The sequence below is a fragment of the Acinonyx jubatus genome, chromosome B3, assembly GCF_027475565.1.
Source record: "Acinonyx jubatus isolate Ajub_Pintada_27869175 chromosome B3, VMU_Ajub_asm_v1.0, whole genome shotgun sequence".
NCBI classification, from domain to species: Eukaryota; Metazoa; Chordata; class Mammalia; order Carnivora; family Felidae; genus Acinonyx; species Acinonyx jubatus.
Window position 1 is genome coordinate 6,052,936 of NC_069386.1, and position 18,901 is coordinate 6,071,836.

General features: G+C 55.1%; 2 protein-coding genes across 9 annotated transcripts in view; one reads left to right on the forward strand and one right to left on the reverse strand.

Annotated features, from left to right (window-relative positions):
• The window catches only part of KIF7 (kinesin family member 7), a 32,696-nt gene extending 22,991 nt beyond the window's left edge, over window positions 1-9,705 (forward strand). For 5 of the 6 annotated variants that reach the window (XM_053223558.1, XM_053223556.1, XM_053223557.1 and 2 more), the window contains 8 exons: window positions 4,696-4,893; window positions 5,189-5,314; window positions 5,489-5,665; window positions 6,479-6,694; window positions 7,389-7,595; window positions 8,324-8,522; window positions 8,630-8,776; window positions 8,915-9,705. In XM_053223558.1, coding sequence (XP_053079533.1) covers window positions 4,696-4,893; window positions 5,189-5,314; window positions 5,489-5,665; window positions 6,479-6,694; window positions 7,389-7,595; window positions 8,324-8,522; window positions 8,630-8,776; window positions 8,915-9,258 — 1,614 coding nt within the window. In that variant the 3' untranslated portion in view covers window positions 9,259-9,705. The remainder of the gene's footprint in view (window positions 1-4,695; window positions 4,894-5,188; window positions 5,315-5,488; window positions 5,666-6,478; window positions 6,695-7,388; window positions 7,596-8,323; window positions 8,523-8,629; window positions 8,777-8,914) is intronic. The other variant, XM_053223554.1, reaches the window with a different exon arrangement.
• Window positions 9,706-10,003: 298 nt separating this feature from the next.
• TICRR (TOPBP1 interacting checkpoint and replication regulator) overlaps window positions 10,004-18,901 on the reverse strand; it is a 47,394-nt gene continuing 38,496 nt past the window's right edge. For 2 of the 3 annotated variants that reach the window (XM_053223552.1, XM_027068043.2), the window contains exons 17-22: window positions 17,877-17,938; window positions 16,669-16,803; window positions 15,928-16,085; window positions 11,684-13,823; window positions 11,438-11,563; window positions 10,004-10,698 (exon numbers count right to left, since the gene is read on the reverse strand). In XM_053223552.1, the coding sequence (XP_053079527.1) occupies window positions 10,586-10,698; window positions 11,438-11,563; window positions 11,684-13,823; window positions 15,928-16,085; window positions 16,669-16,803; window positions 17,877-17,938 (2,734 nt within the window). In that variant the 3' untranslated portion in view covers window positions 10,004-10,585. Of the gene's footprint in view, window positions 10,699-11,303; window positions 11,564-11,683; window positions 13,824-15,927; window positions 16,086-16,668; window positions 16,804-17,876; window positions 17,939-18,901 lie in introns of those variants that run through there. The other variant, XM_053223551.1, reaches the window with a different exon arrangement.

The window sequence follows — 18,901 nt, forward strand, 5'->3', positions numbered from 1 at the left end:
TGATGCTTTTAAAATCCTCCATCACTACTTTTTGCCATTTTAATTACTCAGTGTCTTGGCGTGGGCCTCCTTGAGTTGATTTTATGGGGCGATTTCTGTGCCTCTAGATCTGGATATCTGTTTTCTTCCCCAGCTTCAGGAAGTTTTCAGGTATCATGTCTTGAAATAAATTTTCTGCCCTTTCTCTCTTTTCTTTCTGGGATCCTTATAACGCCAATGTTATTACACTTGATGGAGTCGCTGAGTTCCCTAAATCTGTTTTCATTTTGCATAATTTTTTTCTCTCACCTGCTCAGCTTGATTACTTTCCATTACTCTGTCCTCATCCATTCTTCTGCTTCTTCTAGTCTGCTATTTATTCCCCCTAGTGTCTTTTTAGTTTCATTTATTGTGTTCTTCATTTCTGGTTGGTTCTCTTTGTATGTTTTCTGTCTCTTTGTTCAGGGTCTCACTGATGTCCTCCACTCTTTTCTCAAGTCCAGTGAGTATCTTTATGACTGTTACTTTAAATCCTCTATCAGGCATATTACTTATTTCTCTTTTGTTTCGGCCTCTTGCTGTGATTTTGTCCTGTCCTTTCATCTGGGACATATCCCTCTGTCTCCTCATTTTGTCTAACTCTGGGTCGGTTTTGTGTGTTAGGAAAGTCAGCTACATCCTCTGCTCTTGAAAGCAGAGGCCTCATGAGGAAGAGGTCCTGTAGTGCAGTGTCCCCTGTTCACCAGAACCTGGTGCTTCACACATATCTCACATGTGCATCGTGTGCACCTGACTGTTGTGGCCGCCTTTGCCATCCGTCCAGTGGTCTGCAGGGGCTCTCTTTGTCTGCTGTGGGCAGAGTTTGGTCCCTGTGCCATTAGTGGGCCAGTCTGGGGCCACGCCGGGCTTGAGTTGAGTCAGATCAGGGATTTGCCAGAGCCGTGGAAGCACCGAACCGCAGGGCCCTTTCCCTGTGTTTTCCTGAGAAGCTTTTGTGGATGCGCACGGCCTCCGGCAAGACCAGCTGTCTGCCCCCAGCCCACTGCTGGCGCCGCAGTCAGACTAGTGTGGTTGTCTTCCCATCTCTCTGGGGCAGGAGTCACTTTGGAGTAGTGCCGGCCTCTGTGGGGGCTGCTTATACACTGCCAGGCTGTGGCCTGGGTTGGATGGGCTCTGGCCCAGAGCATATTAGAGGGGACGGGTCTGCAACGTGCACAGGGGCAGGGCGTCCAGTTTTAGCGAGGTTTGTGAGCTGTCCTCTTGTGAGAGGGGACCTCCTGCTACTATGTCCAGGACCCGCCACGGGGGCGGAGGAGGTGGATCTGTAAAGTGCGGGGTGCATGGTGTCTGCAAGGTTTGTGCCCGCCTTCTGGGGGAGGAGTCCTGTCTTGCTGGGACCGAGGCAGGTCTGGCTGCAGGGGCAGATCTGCTGGAGTGCCGTGGGATGAGGCTCAGTGTAGGTTAGGCAGTGAGTGTTGGTGTAGCGCTGGCCCCCACGAGGGGCTGCGTGTTGATGCTGGGGGTGCAGAGCGTGGAAATGGCACCTGCCAAGTCCTCTGTTCCTGGAGGAGTCCCTCAGTGATGTCTGTCCCTCCAGATTAGTAAATGACTCTCCCTCCATATGCCCTGGGCATTTTTCAGACTCCTGCTTTTGTCTGTACCTCCATGCCTATGTGTTGTGCTGTCTCTTTAAGGGTGGGACTCCACTTCCTGTGGCCCTTGGGTTCTCCCAGACCTGAGCCCGCTGAGTTTTAAAGTTCTAATTTTTTTTTTATTTTGTTTTTTTTTTGAGAGAGAGAGAGAATGTGTGTGAAGCAGGGAGGGGCAGAGGGGAGAGAGAGGGAATCTTAAGCAGGCTCCATGCTTAGCACAGAGCCTTACATAGGACTCGGTCTCATGACTGAGATCACAACCTGAGCCGAAATCAGGAGTTGGATGCTTAACTGACTGAGCCACCCCGGCACTCCTAAAGTTCCATGCTTTAAGTCCCAATACTTTTAAGAACTCTCAAAATTTGGCCCCTCTGGTTTTCAAAGCCAAATGTTAGGGTGATTGATCTTCCCCGGGGCAGGCTCCCTGGTGTGAGGGTCTGTTTCTGTCCCTTCTCCGCTTCCTTGGTGTCCCCCTTTCCCATGGACGGTCCTGTGGTCCATCTAGCTCCCACCGTGTCTCCGCCCTTCCCACCCTCTTCCACGGGTGTCTTCTCTTCATTTAGTTTGGTTTGTTCTGCCTGTCTTCTGGTTGTTTTCTGGGTTGTTTGCTCCCATGTGTTTTCTAGTTGCATCCATGAGATGAGGTGAGCTTAGCGGCCTCCTACAACTCTCTCAGCTTTCATTTCAGTGCTCCAGCCATGAACCAGCCGGCTCGCATGGCTGGAGCTTTTATTGATATTCGTGATCTTTCAAAGGCTGTGGACTGGATTTTGGACAAGGGAACTCCTCCAGCAGTCTGCATTTTATCGTGTTTTATTTTAATTTTTTAAATGTTTATTTTTGAGAGAGCGTGCACAAGCAGGGAGGGGCAGAGAGAGAGGGAGGCAGAGAAACTAAAGTAGGCTGCGTGCAGTCAGTGCAAAGCCTGACACAGGGCTCAAACTCTCGAACCGTGAGATCATCACCTGAGTTGAAGTCAGATGCTCAACCGACTGAGCCACCCAGGTGCCCCAGCAGTCTGTATTTTAAAAGGTTCCCCCCCCCCACCCCACTTTGCCTTTTTCAGTCTCTGTGGGCAATGCTTTGGTCATGTCCTGGGGTGTTTATATTTCAAAGACTAAGATTTACTAAGAATTGCTAAGATTTACAAATTCAAGGGACAAAGCATGCAAGTTTTCTTCAAGGAGTTTGGGGTAATTGCTATTTAAATTTTTCCTTTGTGGGGCGCTGGGTGGCTCATTTGGTTGAGTGTCTGACTCTTGATCTTGATTCAGGTCATGATCTCCCGGTTCATGGATTGAGCCCTGCGTCGGGCTCTGCGCTGACAGCGTGGAGCCCGCCTGGGATTCTCTCTCTTTCTCTCTTTCCGCCCCTCCCCAGCTCACACGCTCATGCTCTCTCAAAATAAATAAACTTAAAAAAAATAAAAAGTCAAGGAAATTTTTCCTTTGTGTCAGGGTCAGAAGACATGGAGCATCTTGTCTGTTTCCTCCTCAGTTACCTCCTCATCCTCCTCGCCTTCTCAGAGACTCCACCTCTTAGCATCTGAATCAGGCTTTGTCACAAGCACCCAGATGTCAAGCAGAGGCATCTTGTGCCCTCGTAGCTTTATAAGGTCTTTACCCCGCACTCCAGCCCAGTGGGCAGCAGAATAGCCTTACCTCTTCCTTCTTTGCCCCGGTGTGCCGTGCAGTTTCCCAAACCAGCCCCTAAATCAGCGTTTTAAGGACGCCCCCATGCTCATGCAGCCATCCGTGAGCGTCTGACATAGGGGCCACCTCTCCCCACCCAGGTCTCTGGCCGACTCCGGGTTTCGCCTGCTGCCATTTTCCGTGGCAATCTGCTCGCGAGCTTCCCGGATGTCACTTTAAACCGGTCCCCGCATGCAGAGGGCAGGGGAAGCTATGAAAGAGGCAGCCACTCCCCTCGGGGAAGTCGCAGGTTTAATCAGCAAAGGGAACTTATTTACGAGGCTTGTCTTGGGCGGCAGCAGGATGAGTGGATCCCCGGGCCCACCTGCTGTATCTTAGAAGTTCATGAAAAGGTCTACGCGGGTTCAGTCGTGTACACGCAGCGTTCTCAGCGCGTCACCCTCTCGAGGCCGTGTCCTTGGAGCTGCCTCTGGGAGCAGGAAAGCCAAGTGCGGCCCACATTCCAAGGACAGGGAAGGGGGTGAGGAGCCTCTGATCGCCCGGGTCCAGCTCATGGGTCAATGGGCAATCACATCCTTTTGCTGACTGACCTTCCCCAACACGTTTTATCAGTTGATGTGACTAACTGTCCGTTTATCCATCTATCCATTCGTCTTTCTATGGCCTTTTATTGATCCATGTATTATCTGTTTTGTCGTTAAGATTGACTTCTTTATTAGAGGAAGTGTGAGTGGGGCAGGGTCAGAGAGAGAGAGGGAGAGAGAATCCCAAGCAGGCTCCGGGCTGTCAGCGCAGAGCCTGGCGCCAGGGTTCCATCTCACGAACTGTTGAGATCATGACCTGAATTGAAGTTGGACGCTTAACTGACTGAGCCACCCAGGCGCCCCCACCCTGTTTTTCACCCTTGTATGATCCTGTTCATCTGTCCACCCACCCTTCCATCCACCAAACTTTATAGCTGTCTGTCCGTCTGTCTTCCCTCCCTCCCTTCCTCAGCTCAGCTGTCCAAGAGACAGTTCAGTAGAATGGTCAAGAGCACGGGCTCTGGAGCCTGACTGCTTGGGTTTGAATCCCAGCCCTGCCATTTAGTAGCCGTGTGCCCTCGGTCAAGTTTCCTGAGATCTCTGTGCCTCAGTTTCCTAGTCTGCGAAGTAGGGATAATGATAATCCTATTTTTTCCATAGGATTGTTAGGATCATTTGATACCCACAGAGCACGTGATGTGTGCCTCGTACAGAGAAAATGTCCTGGTAGCCACCATCTTTTGCTGTCATTAGTCCATTACCCACTGGCCTGTTTGCCCTTCCATCCGTCCCTCTCTCCGTCCATCGTCCTTCGGTCCTGTCCACCCTGGTTGAGTGTCGGGGGTGGTGCCATCTCGTGGTGGCCCAGCCGAGGCTGTGTCGGTCCAGGTGCTGAAGGAAAAGAAGCAGGCGACCGAGCGGCTGGCGTCACTGTCGGCCCAGAGCGAGAAGCGGCTGCAGGAGCTCGAGAGGCACGTGCAGCTCATGCGGCAGCAGCAGGGGCAGCTGCAGAGGCGGCTTCGCGAGGAGACGGAGCAGAAGCGGCGCCTGGAGACCGAGATGAACAAGCGGCAGCACCGTGTCAAGGTCGGGTCGGGTCGGGGGCGCCTGGGGTCCCCGGGACTCGCAGCCGCAGGACCTCCCGAGCTGGCGGCTCGGCCTCCCTGAGTTTGTCCTCGCCCCTGAGAATGAGGAGAGCCGGAGGGCACGCGAGGCGGGCGGGACTCAGGAGGTGAGCCGTGCCTGCGGCCGGCAGCCCGCAGGAACCCAGTCCCAGGGAGACGTGGGTGGTGAGGCCATCTCCGGAGGGGCTCTGGGGAGATGCGGCCCCCCCGCCCCCCTGGGACCCTGCCCCTGAGCTGCTCGCCGGGTGCGTCCCCAGGAGCTGGAGCGGCGGCACGAGCAGCAGCAAAAGATCCTGAAGATCAAGACGGAAGAGATCGCGGCATTCCAGAGGAAGCGGCGCAGCGGCAGCAACGGCTCTGTGGTCAGCCTGGAGCAGCAGCAGGTGGGCCGGGCCGGGCCGGCGTCCCCGGAGCCCCCGGTCAGCTGCCTCGGTCCCCCTGGGGTGCGGCGGAGGTGGAGGATGGGAGGGGGGGCGCACCCTTCTCCCCCACCGACCCCGGGCAGTGGCCCGTGGGGCCAGGGGTGAGAGCTGAGTTCCCTCCCCCACCCCCGCCAGAAGATCGAGGAGCAGAAGAAGTGGCTGGACCAGGAGATGGAAAAGGTCCTACAGCAGCGGCGGGCACTGGAGGAGCTGGGGGAGGAGCTCCACAAGCGGGAGGCCATCCTGGCCAAGAAGGAGGCCCTGATGCAGGAGAAGACGGGGCTGGAGAGCAAGCGCCTGCGGTCCAGTCAGGTGAGGCCCCGCCAGCGGGGTTTGTGCTGGGTGAGGTCCTGCCAAGTGAGATGCCATCGGGTGGCCCCCTCCCATGGAGGTCCCTCCCGGTGACAACCCTGCCAGGGGAGGCTCTTCCGGGTGATGCCCCTGCCGGGCAAGTTCCAGCCACGTGAGGCTCTGTCCCCTTCATTTCACCCTCTGCACTTGCTGGGGGCCGTGCAGGCCAACAAGGAACAGCAGGTGTGGAAAGGGGGATGACCAAGGAGACGCAGGCCTCACAGGCGCTGGAGGCCAACAGACCTGGGCAGATGGCGGCCCCCCCGCTGAGCAGTACTCTGTCCCCTCTGTGTCACTGCTTCCTCTTGAGTAAGGAGCTTCTGAGCCAGTGCCCTCTTCGGCCGGTGGAATCACAGTGGTGCCAGGATGGTGGGAAAGGGGGGATGTCAGACCCAGAGCCCGGGCCCGGAGCAGGTGCTCGGACTCAGTGCCCGCGGGGGTCCAGAGTGCTCTGAAGTTCAGCAGGGTTCAGGGTGCTGCTGGATTGTCCGGTGCTGCCCCCTTTCTGCCAGGAGTGCCTTTTCCCATGCTTGCTGGGATCCTTCGGGGCCGTCTCTGGGGGTCCCTCCTCCGAGGCTCTGGTCCCACCGGCCCCACTGGCCGAGCCGCCGCAGAGTCGAGAGCCGGGCCCTCCCGCCGGGCGGTACTCTCGGATTGTAGGGCTCTTGAGGGAAAGGCCCGCAGCCTCCGTAGCATCCCGTGGTTGGGCCGCTTCTGTGACCTCTGCGAGGGTGGGGCCGCCCCCTCCCTGACCCCCAGCGGCGCCGCCCCCAGGCCCTCAGTGAGGACATCGTGCGAGTGTCCAGCCGGCTGGAGCACCTGGAGAAGGAGCTGTCGGAGAAGAGTGGGCAGCTGCGGCAGGGCAGCGCCCAGAGCCAGCAGCGGCTCCGCGGGGAGATCGACGCCCTGCGCCAGGAGAAGGACTCGCTGCTCAAGCAGCGCCTGGACATCGACGGCAAGCTGAGGAGGGGCAGCCTGCTGTCGCCCGAGGTGAGCCCCGCGGCCCGGACCTCCGCAGCCTGCCTGGCCTCGGCCCGGCCTAGGGCCGGGCCCTGCTGCTCCCTGACACGCTTTCCCTGCGAGTGAGACCCAGGGCGTGGGGTGGCCGCAGCGGGCGTGCTGACCTGGCCCTTCCTCCCACTGCGGCCCCCGCAGCAGGGACGCACGGACTTGGCCCTCGCGGTTCCTGCCCGGCTGGACCCTGGGGGCGCTCTGTGTCCTGAGCCGTGTCAGCCCGCGCGTCCGCGCCTCGGCTCCCTGTGTGGGAATGAGCGGTGGCAGCACGTCCCCACGCCTCGTGGCCAGTCCCTGAGCAGCAGAGAGAGCCTCGTTGCAATAAACTCACCCCGGTGGCCCCTCTGCTGCCCGTAGCAGACCCGCCGTATCTTCCATTTGGCGTAGGGTGCTCTGCGCTTCTGTAGATCATGCGACAGGTGATACACCAGAGAGCAGCCCGTCAGCAGAGCCTGGCCTCCCCCGGGGTCGGGGCTGTGACGGAAGCTTCCTGTCCCTGCCATACCAGTCAGGGACACTTTGGATGTGCTGTGAGCTCAGGATGAGGAGACAGAGCGTCTCCCTCGTGGCTGGGTGCTGGTGCCGTCTGCCCAGGGCTGCCATCCGGGGAGTGCGTGTGCGTGGTGTGGGCACCCGGGCCTCCCCTTCCACGCCCGCCCGTGTCCCGCAGGAGGAGCGGACGCTGTTCCAGCTGGACGAGGCCATCGAGGCCTTGGATGCTGCCATCGAATACAAGAATGAGGCCATCACGTGCCGCCAGCGGGTGCTGCGGGCGTCGGCCTCCTTGCTGTCCCAGTGTGAGATGAACCTCATGGCCAAGCTCAGCTACCTCTCGTCCTCGGAGACCAGAGCCCTGCTCTGCAAGTATTTTGACAAGGTGGGTCACCGGCTCCCGGGCCCTCCGCCACCTCCGTCTGGTACTTGTGTGGGGGAGGGGTCCGCTGGCAGCTCCAGACGGGGGTCTGTTTCCTCCCAGATGCAGGGACAGAATCAGGGCCAGCGCCAGTCTCCAGGGCTGCCTCAGACTCTCCTCCTTAAACCCTAACTTTCTTAGTGAAACGAAGACCCGGTCTCCTCTCCCCCCACTTTCCGGCCTCCTGGCCCCTTCAGTGCACCCAGATCGGTGGTTCTCGGCAGGGATGGTTTTCCCCCAGGGGACATCTGGCCGAGTCTGGAGATGCTTCCGGTCCTCACAGCCATGAGGGTAGAGACCAGGGATGCTGCTAACCCTACAGCAGGCAGGACAGGTCCCCACAACCACAGACTCCCTGCCTGAAACGTCAGTAGTGCGGAGCTTGAGAAGCTGGGCCTCAGCAAGGCTCTGCCCGCGGGCTTAGGAGCCTCGGCCTCGGAAGGAGCTTGAGGCAGGGGTAGGAAGTAAGCTTCCTCTTGACAGCTGACTCTTGTCATTTGGAAATCCCTGCCTAGAACACTGTTGAGAAGGTGTGGGAGGCCAGGTCTTGGCTCAGCGGGACACCCTGGTGATTCCTTAGTGACGTCCGCCCGTGGGGGGTGGTAGCTACAAGTTTGCCAAGTACCTGAGTACCTGCCGCCGGTTGGGGATGATCCACGCTGGGGGCTGAGCCTGGCTGGGTCTTGGGACAGGTCGTGACGCTCCGAGAGGAGCAGCACCAGCAGCAGATCGCCTTCTCTGAGCTGGAGATGCAGCTGGAGGAGCAGCAGAGGCTGGTCTACTGGCTGGAGGTGGCCCTGGAGCGCCAGCGCCTGGAGATGGACCGCCAGCTGACCCTGCAGCAGAAGGAGCACGAACAGAACATGCAGCTTCTCCTCCAGCAGAGCCGAGGTGAGGCCCCTCTCCCTGCCCGCGGCCCCTCCCCGCTTTCCTCCTCGCCCCGCCCCTCCTTCCTCCTCCGCCCCTCCCGGCCTTCCTCCGTGTCCCCTCCCGTCTAGATCACCTCGGCGAGGGGCTAGCGGACAGCAGGAGGCAGTATGAGACCAGGATCCAAGCGCTGGAGAAGGAGCTGGGCCGCCACCTGTGGATGAACCAGGAACTGAAACAGAAGCTCAGTAGCCTGAGTGCGGCGGGCCAGAGCCGGGGTGAGGCTCACCTGACCCGGTTTGGGCCGGCTTCCAGGAAGGCTTGGGAACCCCTCTAACCTCCACTCTTCCGCGGGCATCTCCCACAGGGGAGCGGAGGCCTCCGTTTCCGACGAGTGTCGTTGGTCTCGGTGACAGGTGGGGAGAAGAGGGCCCTGTGCCTGGAGAGCAGACCGGCTCCCGGAAATGAAGACGAGCTGCGCCCCGTGCCCGAGCTTCTCTGGCAGCAGTCCCTCCCTGAGGGGGGCCCCCGCTCCCGAGACGAGGTGCGGGACTTGGTCCGGGCCCCGCTGCCGCTGACGTGGAAGCGCTCCAGCCTGTGCGGTGAGGAGCAGGGCGGCGCCGAGGAGCCCCTGGGAGGGCGGGCGCCCCCCGTGGGTGAGGCGGGCCTGCCCTGGAGCCCTGGGCCCCTGCCCAAGCCCCGGCGGGACCCGCGCCGGGCCAGCTCAGGCATGATCGACGTCAGGAGAAACCCGCTGTAGGCTGTGCGCAGAGCCCGCCTTGCAGGGAGGCTGAGCCCGCTCCCGGGCACGGTCAACCCTGTTTGCTTCATGAAAGACGGCCCTTAGCTCTCCTCCAAATCCGGGTCCTGATCTTGACACAGCCGGGATCAGCGAACCTGGGCCACCTGCCCCAGTGGATCAGACTCCTATTTTTTCATCTGCAAATTCCTGCCCCTCATTTCTTTGAGCTCCGGTACCGGATTGCCATCTTTTGGCTTGAGAGTTCCCAAAAGGCAATTCTGGTCCCAGACCTGCGTGCGGGTGCCCCCAGTGCTGGGGCTCAGCCGGTGCTGGACACACCACAGTGAGTGGCAACCGGGTTGTGTTTTAAATGGTCTTATGTATATGGTGGGAAGTGGGAAGCTTGGCATAGTTTTAGACTTTTGTAAAACCATTTTATAATAAATGAGACTCTGAAGGGAAGAATGTGAGTTTTTACTTGGTTTGATTTACAAGACACGAGTCAGATTTGAGAACATGACAGGTGTAAAGGCTTTTTAGAGCCCCTGAGACAGGCCCAATTCAGAACTGTGGACCGGGGCCCCCACCAGGAGTCCCCAGAAGCTGCTCCTTGGGACACGCCGGGCCTCTGTGTGACTCCGGTGCGTCTCCCCACTCACGGTGAGGACCGTTGGGCACTGGCTGAGTTTCAGAGCAGACCCGGGGATGTGGCTGCTCCAGGAACCACCAGAGCTCGGCCCTGGTGAGTAAGCAGAAATGCACGGAGTAGCAAGAGAGGACTTTATTATTATACGGGGAAGGCAAGAAATTTATTCTGTCTGCCACCGCCTTCAGCTTTGTGTGTGGTGCTTTAGTTCACGAGCCCTGCCGGGATCTCCGGGGCCCAGCCTAACGGCAGCTTCATAAAGAACCCATGAAGGGGCTGGTGGGGGGGGGGGGGGGTCGACTGACTTGCCTTGGTCTCTCGGAGGGCAGGGCTGGAATGAGCGCCTGGTCTTACAGTTCCTGCCTGCTTCCTGACTCCCAGCCCCAGCGACACCACCTCCCTAAGGAGGGGTAGGGCTGGATTTCCGGAGAGGGAGTAAAGAATGGGACAGCTGACCACAAAGAGGCATGGGGACCGGGCTGACTGCAGCTTCCTCTTTTGAACTCCCTTGGCTCCACTGAGCCCTGGCGATTCCTGTTTCTGTGCAGCAAGCCCAGGGTTAGGTGGGAAGAGAGCAGCCTGGAACTTCCAACCCGGAGAAGACCGCTCAGAACACGTCTTCTGTGCTGGGGACACGGTGGCTCCGGCCACGCTCCGTAGTGTTTGAAGTCTTAAGTCCCCTGACCGGTTCCAGCCTCACTAGCTAATCAGCTTCTTCCGTGTGTAAGTTCTGCTGATGGGGCGTCTCCTGGAGAAGGCTCGGCTGAAAGGAGAGTCTTCTGCTGCGGCCGGGAAAACGTCCATATCCTCATCTAGGGAAAGCCAGAAAGACTTAGTGGGCAGGAAGTCACTGAGGACAGAACAAAAGAAAACAGGCTTGAACTGGAGAGGCTACACCCGAAGACGGACTGACACCAGCACGGCCTGCAGGTTCTCGGGCTGCGTGAGCGCCCCCCACCCGTCAGCACTGACTGGACGGCAGTAAATAATGGAAAAAGCTAAGTACTGCAGTTTGAACTCCCTCAGCTGGGTTTGTACATTCTTTTTGGCTCAGATTGTGGGGTTTATGCTGTTTCACGTGATTTATGTCTGAGTGTCAAGGGAGAGGAACCACCAAAGGCCCCCCGCTCCTGCATTCCCCTTTAGTTCCAGGAGACCTTTCTAACCCATGCACTCCGCAGACGCAAGCCACGGGGTCGAGGAAAGGGAAGCCTCGAGTCTGATCACGACAGCCAGTCCTCCATCTACCACAGAAGCTTCCAGTACAGAAGCGTGGAACCCGCTGTGGGAAAGCTGCCAGCGTGCCGCCCACCCCTCTCCTCCACACGCTCCCGCCACACAGGATGTGGGATGTCCACATCTGTCACAGTTTCAAGAAGCTGAAGAAAACACATCAGGATCTGAGGCCTGCGCTTAACTACACCATGAGGTTAGAACCATTCTTTGGGAAGAGCACGGGACCCTGCAGGGACGGTCCTCTGTCCGAGACCCCGAGCTGACCCCAGGGAGGCACCCAGCAGTCACTCCTCAGGACCTTCTGTGAACAATTACCTCTGGCATCGTTCCACCGAGAGGAAGGCGTTCTCCCCTGGAACAGCAGTGGAGACTGGGTCAGGGCCTGCAGCCCACTGGCAGAGACGCCACTCCGCCTGGCACAGCCGGGAGAAGGCGTGGAACCTGCAGAGACGCAGGGTGAGCACGGCTCCGTGGTACCCCATGCCACGGGGCCCGGGCCTCTTCAAGGAGCAGCTCTGAGGCGCTCCCCCCAACCCCCAAAACCCATGGCGGCAGCCTCACCTGAAAAGAACACCTCGTCGTCCCCCGTGGAGGGCAGGCACAGCACACTCACGCCCGGAGACCGCTCCTCACTCTTGAATTCTGGGTCTCCTCTCTGCTCGTCACACGCTCGTTTTGCTTGACACTCCATTTCCTCCTCAGCAGGAAGGAGCCTCTTCCTGGAACCCAGCCCAAACTGTCCCCAAGAGCAGGCTTCCTCGGCCTTCGGCACACTGTCCCCGGGAGGCGAATGGTCGGGCAGCTGGCACACCCCCTCGAGCTCAAAATCCCCCAAGAGGGTAGTTCTGCTGATGCTGAGCTCGGGGCCTCGCTCCCTCCTCTCTGGCTCGAGTAGGGACACCCCTGCAGGGAGGTCAGCGCTGACCTCGCTCCTCGCAGCAGAGCTGCTGCCCACTGCCCGCTTCCTGCGGGGCCAGTCTCTGATGGTGTCCGGAGTGGTCTTCCCGCTGTGCTTGGGAGATGGGGTCCAAGGAACACTGCCGTCTGTCTGAAACGGAGAGGGGGTGCTAGAGGGGCCGCGGGTGGGTGTACAGGACTGGCAGATGTACATCTGTCCCCCGCTCTTGCCAGGGGTGCTGTGTGAGGGGCGGAGGCAGGGGGGAGACACATAGGTGGCTTCGGGTCTCCCTGAGGACCTGCCAGCCCGGGGCAGGCCAACACCAGGGAGGGCGCTCTCATCGCCCCGGGAGCTCCCCGCCCTTCGTAGGGACTCAGCTTCGCACAGACAGCCGGGGTCGATCTTTCTGATGCGAAGCTTGGGCAGGCCAGAGGCTCGCATCTCCAGCTCTACCTCGTAGGTCTGCGGGCTGGCGGGGGCTTCTGGAAGCCGAGCTGACGCCTGCAGATCCTCCAGCTGCGCGGCGGCCTGGCGCTGCCTTCTGTCTGCAGTGCTGCGCAGGTCGTAGGAAGGTGTCGGGGGAGAACCAGGCCCGCAGGAACGAGGGGACGGAAGAACCCCAGGGCTCGACGGAGAAGACTTCTCCTTGGCAACCATCGTCCTTGACTGCCTCTCCTCTCCCATTGGTGCCACATCACTTTTCAAGCCGTCACTGCCGTCAAGCTGTGCTTTGTCCAGGAGAGTGAGATACTCTGTGTCACTCGCCATCAGCAGAGGAGAGGACAGACGCCAGTCCCTCCTGAAGCCAAGCCCAGGGTAGCTGTGTCTTTCAGGGGAAGACCGAAGAGAAAGGCTCACTTCCTTCTGGTCCTTGCTGGCATCTGTGCTGGCAGCTGGGTTGTCAGCTGGGGCCTCTCTAGGAGCAGCAGAGGCACTAGGCTGGTGTTCCAGGAAGCTGCTTGCAAGATCCGAGGGCTCTCTGCACCTTCTTCCAGTTTTAGAAGGGGGCAGAGGGGGTGCGGGGTCAGACTGGGCATTCTGCAGGATTCTGGGAGGAGTTGAGGAAGCAGGACAGGAGAGAGGTGAGGCTACATTGGGGGCTTTCCAGGGCTCTCTCCAGTCCATTTCTCCAGGGTAAGGAGAGTTCGTCGAAAATTTCCGAAATGGACTCTTCTTGGAAACCTTGCCTGAGGGAAAGGTGAAAGGCTTCTCTGGAGGAGGAGATGGGGGAGGCACCAGACTTGTCATCCCCGGGCTCCCGGGGGTGGAGGCGGCTTTCTCCTTTCCTTTTTGTGCTAGCTCCCCTGCCTGGGAGGCCCCGGGGACACAGGGATGGTGGTGCTCTTGGTCCGGAGGTGTCTCTCCCCGCACCTCCGAGGCTGCCGCTCGCGGAGAGGACCCGGCAGGACTCAGACCTGCAGTCCCGTTGGGGGCTGCGGGGCAGGGGGTGCTTTCTGGACTGGAGGTCACCGAGAGTGGCCAAGTAGAATTCCGCAGACATCCAGCTGGCTGACCACCTGGCCTTCCGGGGGTTCTTGGGATCTTCTTTTCAAGAGGAGAGGTTCCTCCTTTAGCCAGGGAGCAGCCTTTCTGAGGAGTGACTTTTGGTTGAGATGGTGAGCCCCAGTCCTGTGAGGAGTCTTTTAAGGACTCCTCAAAAATGGCCTGTTTCGCAGGGGTCACTTCAGTAGGGGGTTTCTGCCACCTTTCAGGGGTGCGCAGTGGAGTTCGTGGCATACGAGGGAACCGTCTCGGCGTCACTTTAGAAGAGCTTGGAGATTTCCGGTTACTCTTCTTGGGAGTCTGTAAAGAAATGCTCATTTCAGTGCCTGAATGTCATCACCCATATGCTCTACAGAGCATCTGAGTCACCTCTAAGACAATCAGAAAGGCACATGGGAAATCCTTAACCTGGATTTCAGACAGTGGCACATTTCAATTTCCAAAACATGATGCGCACTTTTCTTTTCCTAGCACTAAGCACCAAATCTGATCTTGGTCCCAAGACCAAGAATTTTCTTCAGATGCATACTACAGCTAAAACACGCTTCGCCTTCAATGGTGGATCACGCCACTACTGCCACAGTCTCTTCCACCGCACCGCTCCTGCTCCCTTCCTGAAGTAGCTTCTAGGTGTCACATCAGCTGCTGTTCACCTGCCTTCAACATGTGCTTGCTACACACCCGTCATGTGCCAGGCCGTGGCGGGGGGGTGGGGTGGGGATGGAGTATGGAATAGATGGATACATAAGGTCCAGCAACAAAGACAACGTCTCAGGAACAACACTCCCCAGCAAAAAATCTCCCTTCCTTCTGGCAAAATGCAGTTAAACACTCCAACAGGTAAAGCAGGTCAGACACCCATCATGATCATCTCAAGGGAATCCTGGTCTAGTGGGTATTTCACGTTGAATGGGGTACAGAAAGATGGTAACAGTGTCACCAGCGCACCGACAGGGATGTGCGTGGGACAACACGTGTTGGCAGCACAAGAGAGGACTGTCTAACCCAGCTAGCCTGAAGGGGGGACAGGAACAGTGAGTTAGGTCATTAAGAATGGGTATCAGCAGGTAAATGCAAAAGGTGGGAAAGCAGGGAAGAGGTAATTTTGGTGCCTTTTTAAAAAAAAAATTTTTTTTTAACGTTTATTTATTATTGAGAGACAGAGACAGAGTGTGAGCAGGGGAGGGGCAGAGAGAGGGAGACACAGAATCGGAAGCAGGCTCTGAGCTGTCTGCACAGAGCCCGACCCGGGGCTCGAACTCACAAACCGTGAGATCATGACCTGAGTCGAAGTCGGACGCTTAACCAACTGAGCCACCCAGGTGCCCCTGGTGCCTTTGCTCTATCATTTTCTCTGCCTAAAATGAAAACCAGCAGCTGCATGCAGACCTACGTGCAGCCTGACGTCACCGGAAAGGTAGAGGACAGAGCAGAGGGAGAGTGGGAGCCAGAGCCAGCCGATGGAGGCCCATGCCCATCTGGAGAGGACTGAACCTGGTTCCGTAAATCTGTGGTCTTCAAACCCATCTCCATAGCTGAGTGTCCTCCCACAAACTCTAAGCGGTTTATTGGGTTTCCAAATAAAAATTATTTTTTAACATAAGGATTCCATTTTCAGAAAACCCTGTTTAACAAGAGGTCTCTAGAGCTTTCAGCAAAGTGATGCAGTCAGAAAGCTCACTCCAGGGGGTGCCTGGGTGGCTCAGTCGGCTAAGCATCCAACTTCGGCTCAGGTCATGATCTCCCGGTTTGTGGGTTCAAGCCCCGCGTTGGGCTCTGTGCTGACAGCTCAGAGCCTGGAGCCTGCTTCGGATCCTGTGTCTCCCTCTCTCTCTGCCCCTCCCCCCACTGTGCTCTCTCAAAAATAAATAAATGTAAAAAAAAAAAAAAAAAAAAAAGGCTCACTCTGGCCTCTGGGGGCAGGATGGACTTGACAGGGAAGAGGGAAAAGACAGTTGAAATGTTCCAGGCAGAACTGGAATAGGGCAGAACTGCAGGGATGGAGAAAAGGGAATGGGTATAAATGGCTATGTCTGGGAGTGACTCAGGCTTCTCACGTGGATGACTAGATTGGGTGGGTAGTGTAAGGGCAACAGATGAATGATGCCTGTACATTTCAGGAAGATCTACACGTGGTGTATGATAAAAATGGTGGACGAAACCAAGAGACTAGATGAGATCATTTCTGTTTTCTCCTACCACCTTGGCCTCAGCCAAACTGCTGCCTTACATCCCTATATACCCAATAACCATTCATCTCGATCAACCCAACCACCCCCAAATACGTATTAACATCTACAGATCACCTGCTTTCTTGTCCCTAATGGTCTCAGTGGGTTTTTTGGGCCATGTTTGTTTCCCCCCACAAGACCACACTATTTTAAACATTATAGAAATGTTATACCTGATAAGCTGTAGGTATCTCAGAACCCAATGTGCTTCTTGAAGTCCTCTGAAGTCGAGCTGAACCCTTCTCAGAAGGACTGACCATCTCATGCAATGCCCCAAAAAGCAGGCTCTTGGGAGAACGAATACTTCGGTTTGGAGATTTTTCTCTTTGGTCTGCAAGTCAAAAACAGTAATTCTTTCTCAACTTCTGCCCTCCCAATACTAACAGAACAGCCAGTCCATACAAGAAAACAATTTTTTTCGAGCTGCTGGGAGTGGGGGATCCCACCTAATTACGCCAGCAACCCCAATTATTGCTGCCATCTGGACTTTTAATAAGATTGCATAGTTACCTCAGCCCTTATGTGAGGCAAGTAAAAGAATTTAATTTGTAAATATAAAAACACATTATCTGATGATCCAAACTAATGATGGATGAAAGAATGAAGGACAAACAGGTATCCCCTTCCACCTAGGACCCGAGTGTAGAATGTGAACACATGGTGGAAATAACAGGTAATTTACCTGTTGAATGAATAAATTACCAAAAGGATAGTATGAATGACCAGCTGTAGGAATCCAAAGGAAGGACACTGTTAGTGAATGTCATGGATCGTCCATCACTCTAAACCTCTACTGAATATGCCTGTTCTACTGCTCCAATATCAAGAAAGAAAATGCCAAGTTTTATACTTCTTTTCCCAAAAATACTTCCCGCCAAGTAGGCACACAACTAGGCGGTGGGCAAGCAAGTTACCTGATTTGTCTTGCTGGAATGAGTGAACTCTTTGCACACTTCGAGACTTGGGCTGAGACGCAGAATAGAAGGAACCAGAATTTGTCCTGCTGAGTGACAACTGCTTGATTCGAGGACTTCGTCTCAAGCTTATTTCTACAAAACCAGAATCACAGTTAGTAACCAGGGAGAAACACAAGCTTTTTACATTTGCCTGTGTATGAAATGGGTAAAATTTTTGTTATACCACATACAAAATGGACTGTCACAAATTACTGACCTTGAGACTTCTGAAGTGTAACAAAGTTACAAGGGGTAGGACATATGGCTCCAACAAAGTTCAGAAAAACCACTGACCTACCAGACTGTGACCTTTGGAAATCTCAAACTGCCACCCTTTTAACCATGATACTGGGTGAAAAAAGGGTTTATATAGTGTGACTTTTGCAAAAAATTTTTTAAATTTACAAATTGCAGTTTTCATGTTTATGATACATACATTTGTGTAGAAACGACACCTGTCAGAGTATCAATGAAGCTAAAATGTTAAGTATTTCTGAGTTGTGGGATTACCAAACAATTATTAAAAATTTGGCTTCTTGGGGCGCCTGGGTGGCTCAGTCGGTTAAGCGTCCGGCTTCGGCTCAGGTCACGATCTCGCGGCTTGTGAGTTCGAGCCCCGCGTCGGGCTCTGTGCTGACAGCTCAGAGCCTGGAGCCTGTTTCAGATTCTGTGTCTCCCTCTCTCTCTGACCCTCCCCTGTTCATGCTCTGTCTCTCTGTCTCAAAAATAAATAAATGTTAAAAAAAATTTTTTTTTTTTTAATTTGACTTCTCTGTATTTTTTGTTTTACTTTTCTGATTTTTCTACAATAAACAAATTACTTGAGTCATTAAAAACATGACTTTGTTTTTGGAAAAAACAAAATGTTTGCTTTTGGAAACCCCTGAATTACATGTACTTTAAAAAGAAGCCACGGCACTTTGTATCACCCCGTGTTAGCCCGTACCCTGACCTCTGTTCCTACTGTGTAAAAAGGTTTCTCCAGAAATTCCCTCAGGAAATTCTGTGTAAAAGACCATTTACTAATAAACATTTACTGATCTACACTGCAGGCCCAGAGCTGTCATAGTGTCTGCACAATATCTTAGGACATGCTGAACAACACCACAAATAGAGGGTTTTCAAAGAAACTAGAGAAAACAGCACAAAACAAACATAGGTAATACCGTCTGCTCCTTTTTCTGGGGACTCTTCGACTATGTCAATATCAGGACCAGGCTCCGAGGACCTTAACGAATAACAAGCATAGGGATTATTTAGTATCACTCATGGTTCATGCACCACAAGCCTCACAAAGCAACAGAGACCACAGGGCTTAAGAGTACCAGTGTTGGCAAGCACTCTCATATACTTTACTGTTGCAAGTAAAATGGTTAGAACACTTTTTTGGAAAGTGGTTTTACAACATAAAAATTAATTAAAAATATGCATGCCTTCTAACCCACCCATTTCTCTCCTTGCAATTTATCCTATAGATAACTTGCACAAGTATATAAAATCTGTACACAAATAATGTCAAGATGAAACCTTCCTATTATTCCTGTTAAGTTCAGCTAAAAACCCTGGATGTTATATTAAAATGAACTACAGATTAAACAGTGACAAGAAGAGGCAGGTGGCTGGGGATCCCAGGACCCAAAGAGAGACAGGGCAGTGAGCTCCCAGAGAGTTCCCTTTTTGCTTCCTGGATCCTGGACTGGGTGCTGGGGAAATAGATAACCCAAATATGCCAACAGGTACCAAAACTACCCTAAGAAAAGTCAGCTTTCTCTAGCCAAAGAACCAGGAAAGGGGCAGCTTAGCACGACAAACTTTCAGACACTAACTACCATGGAAAACTGTGGCCCACCACACACATAGGCTGAGCCGAGATCCTAAACTTGCAGCCTGGCCCAGCAGTGATGATGACCCCTCCATGTAATGACAAATGCTTTTGCATTTTTGTTTTCTAATTTTTGAGACAGAAAGCAGGGGAGGGGCAGAGAGAGGGAGACAGAGGATCAGAAGCAGGCTCCGTGCTTACAGCAGAGAGCCGGATATGGGGCTTGAACTCATGAACCACAAGATCATGACCTGAGCCAACATCAGAAGCTGAACCGACTGAGCCACCCAGGTGCCCCGTGTGGGTTTGTTTTTTTTTTTTAAGTTTTTTATTTTTAGAGAGAAAGTGTGAGCATGTGAGGGGAGGAGC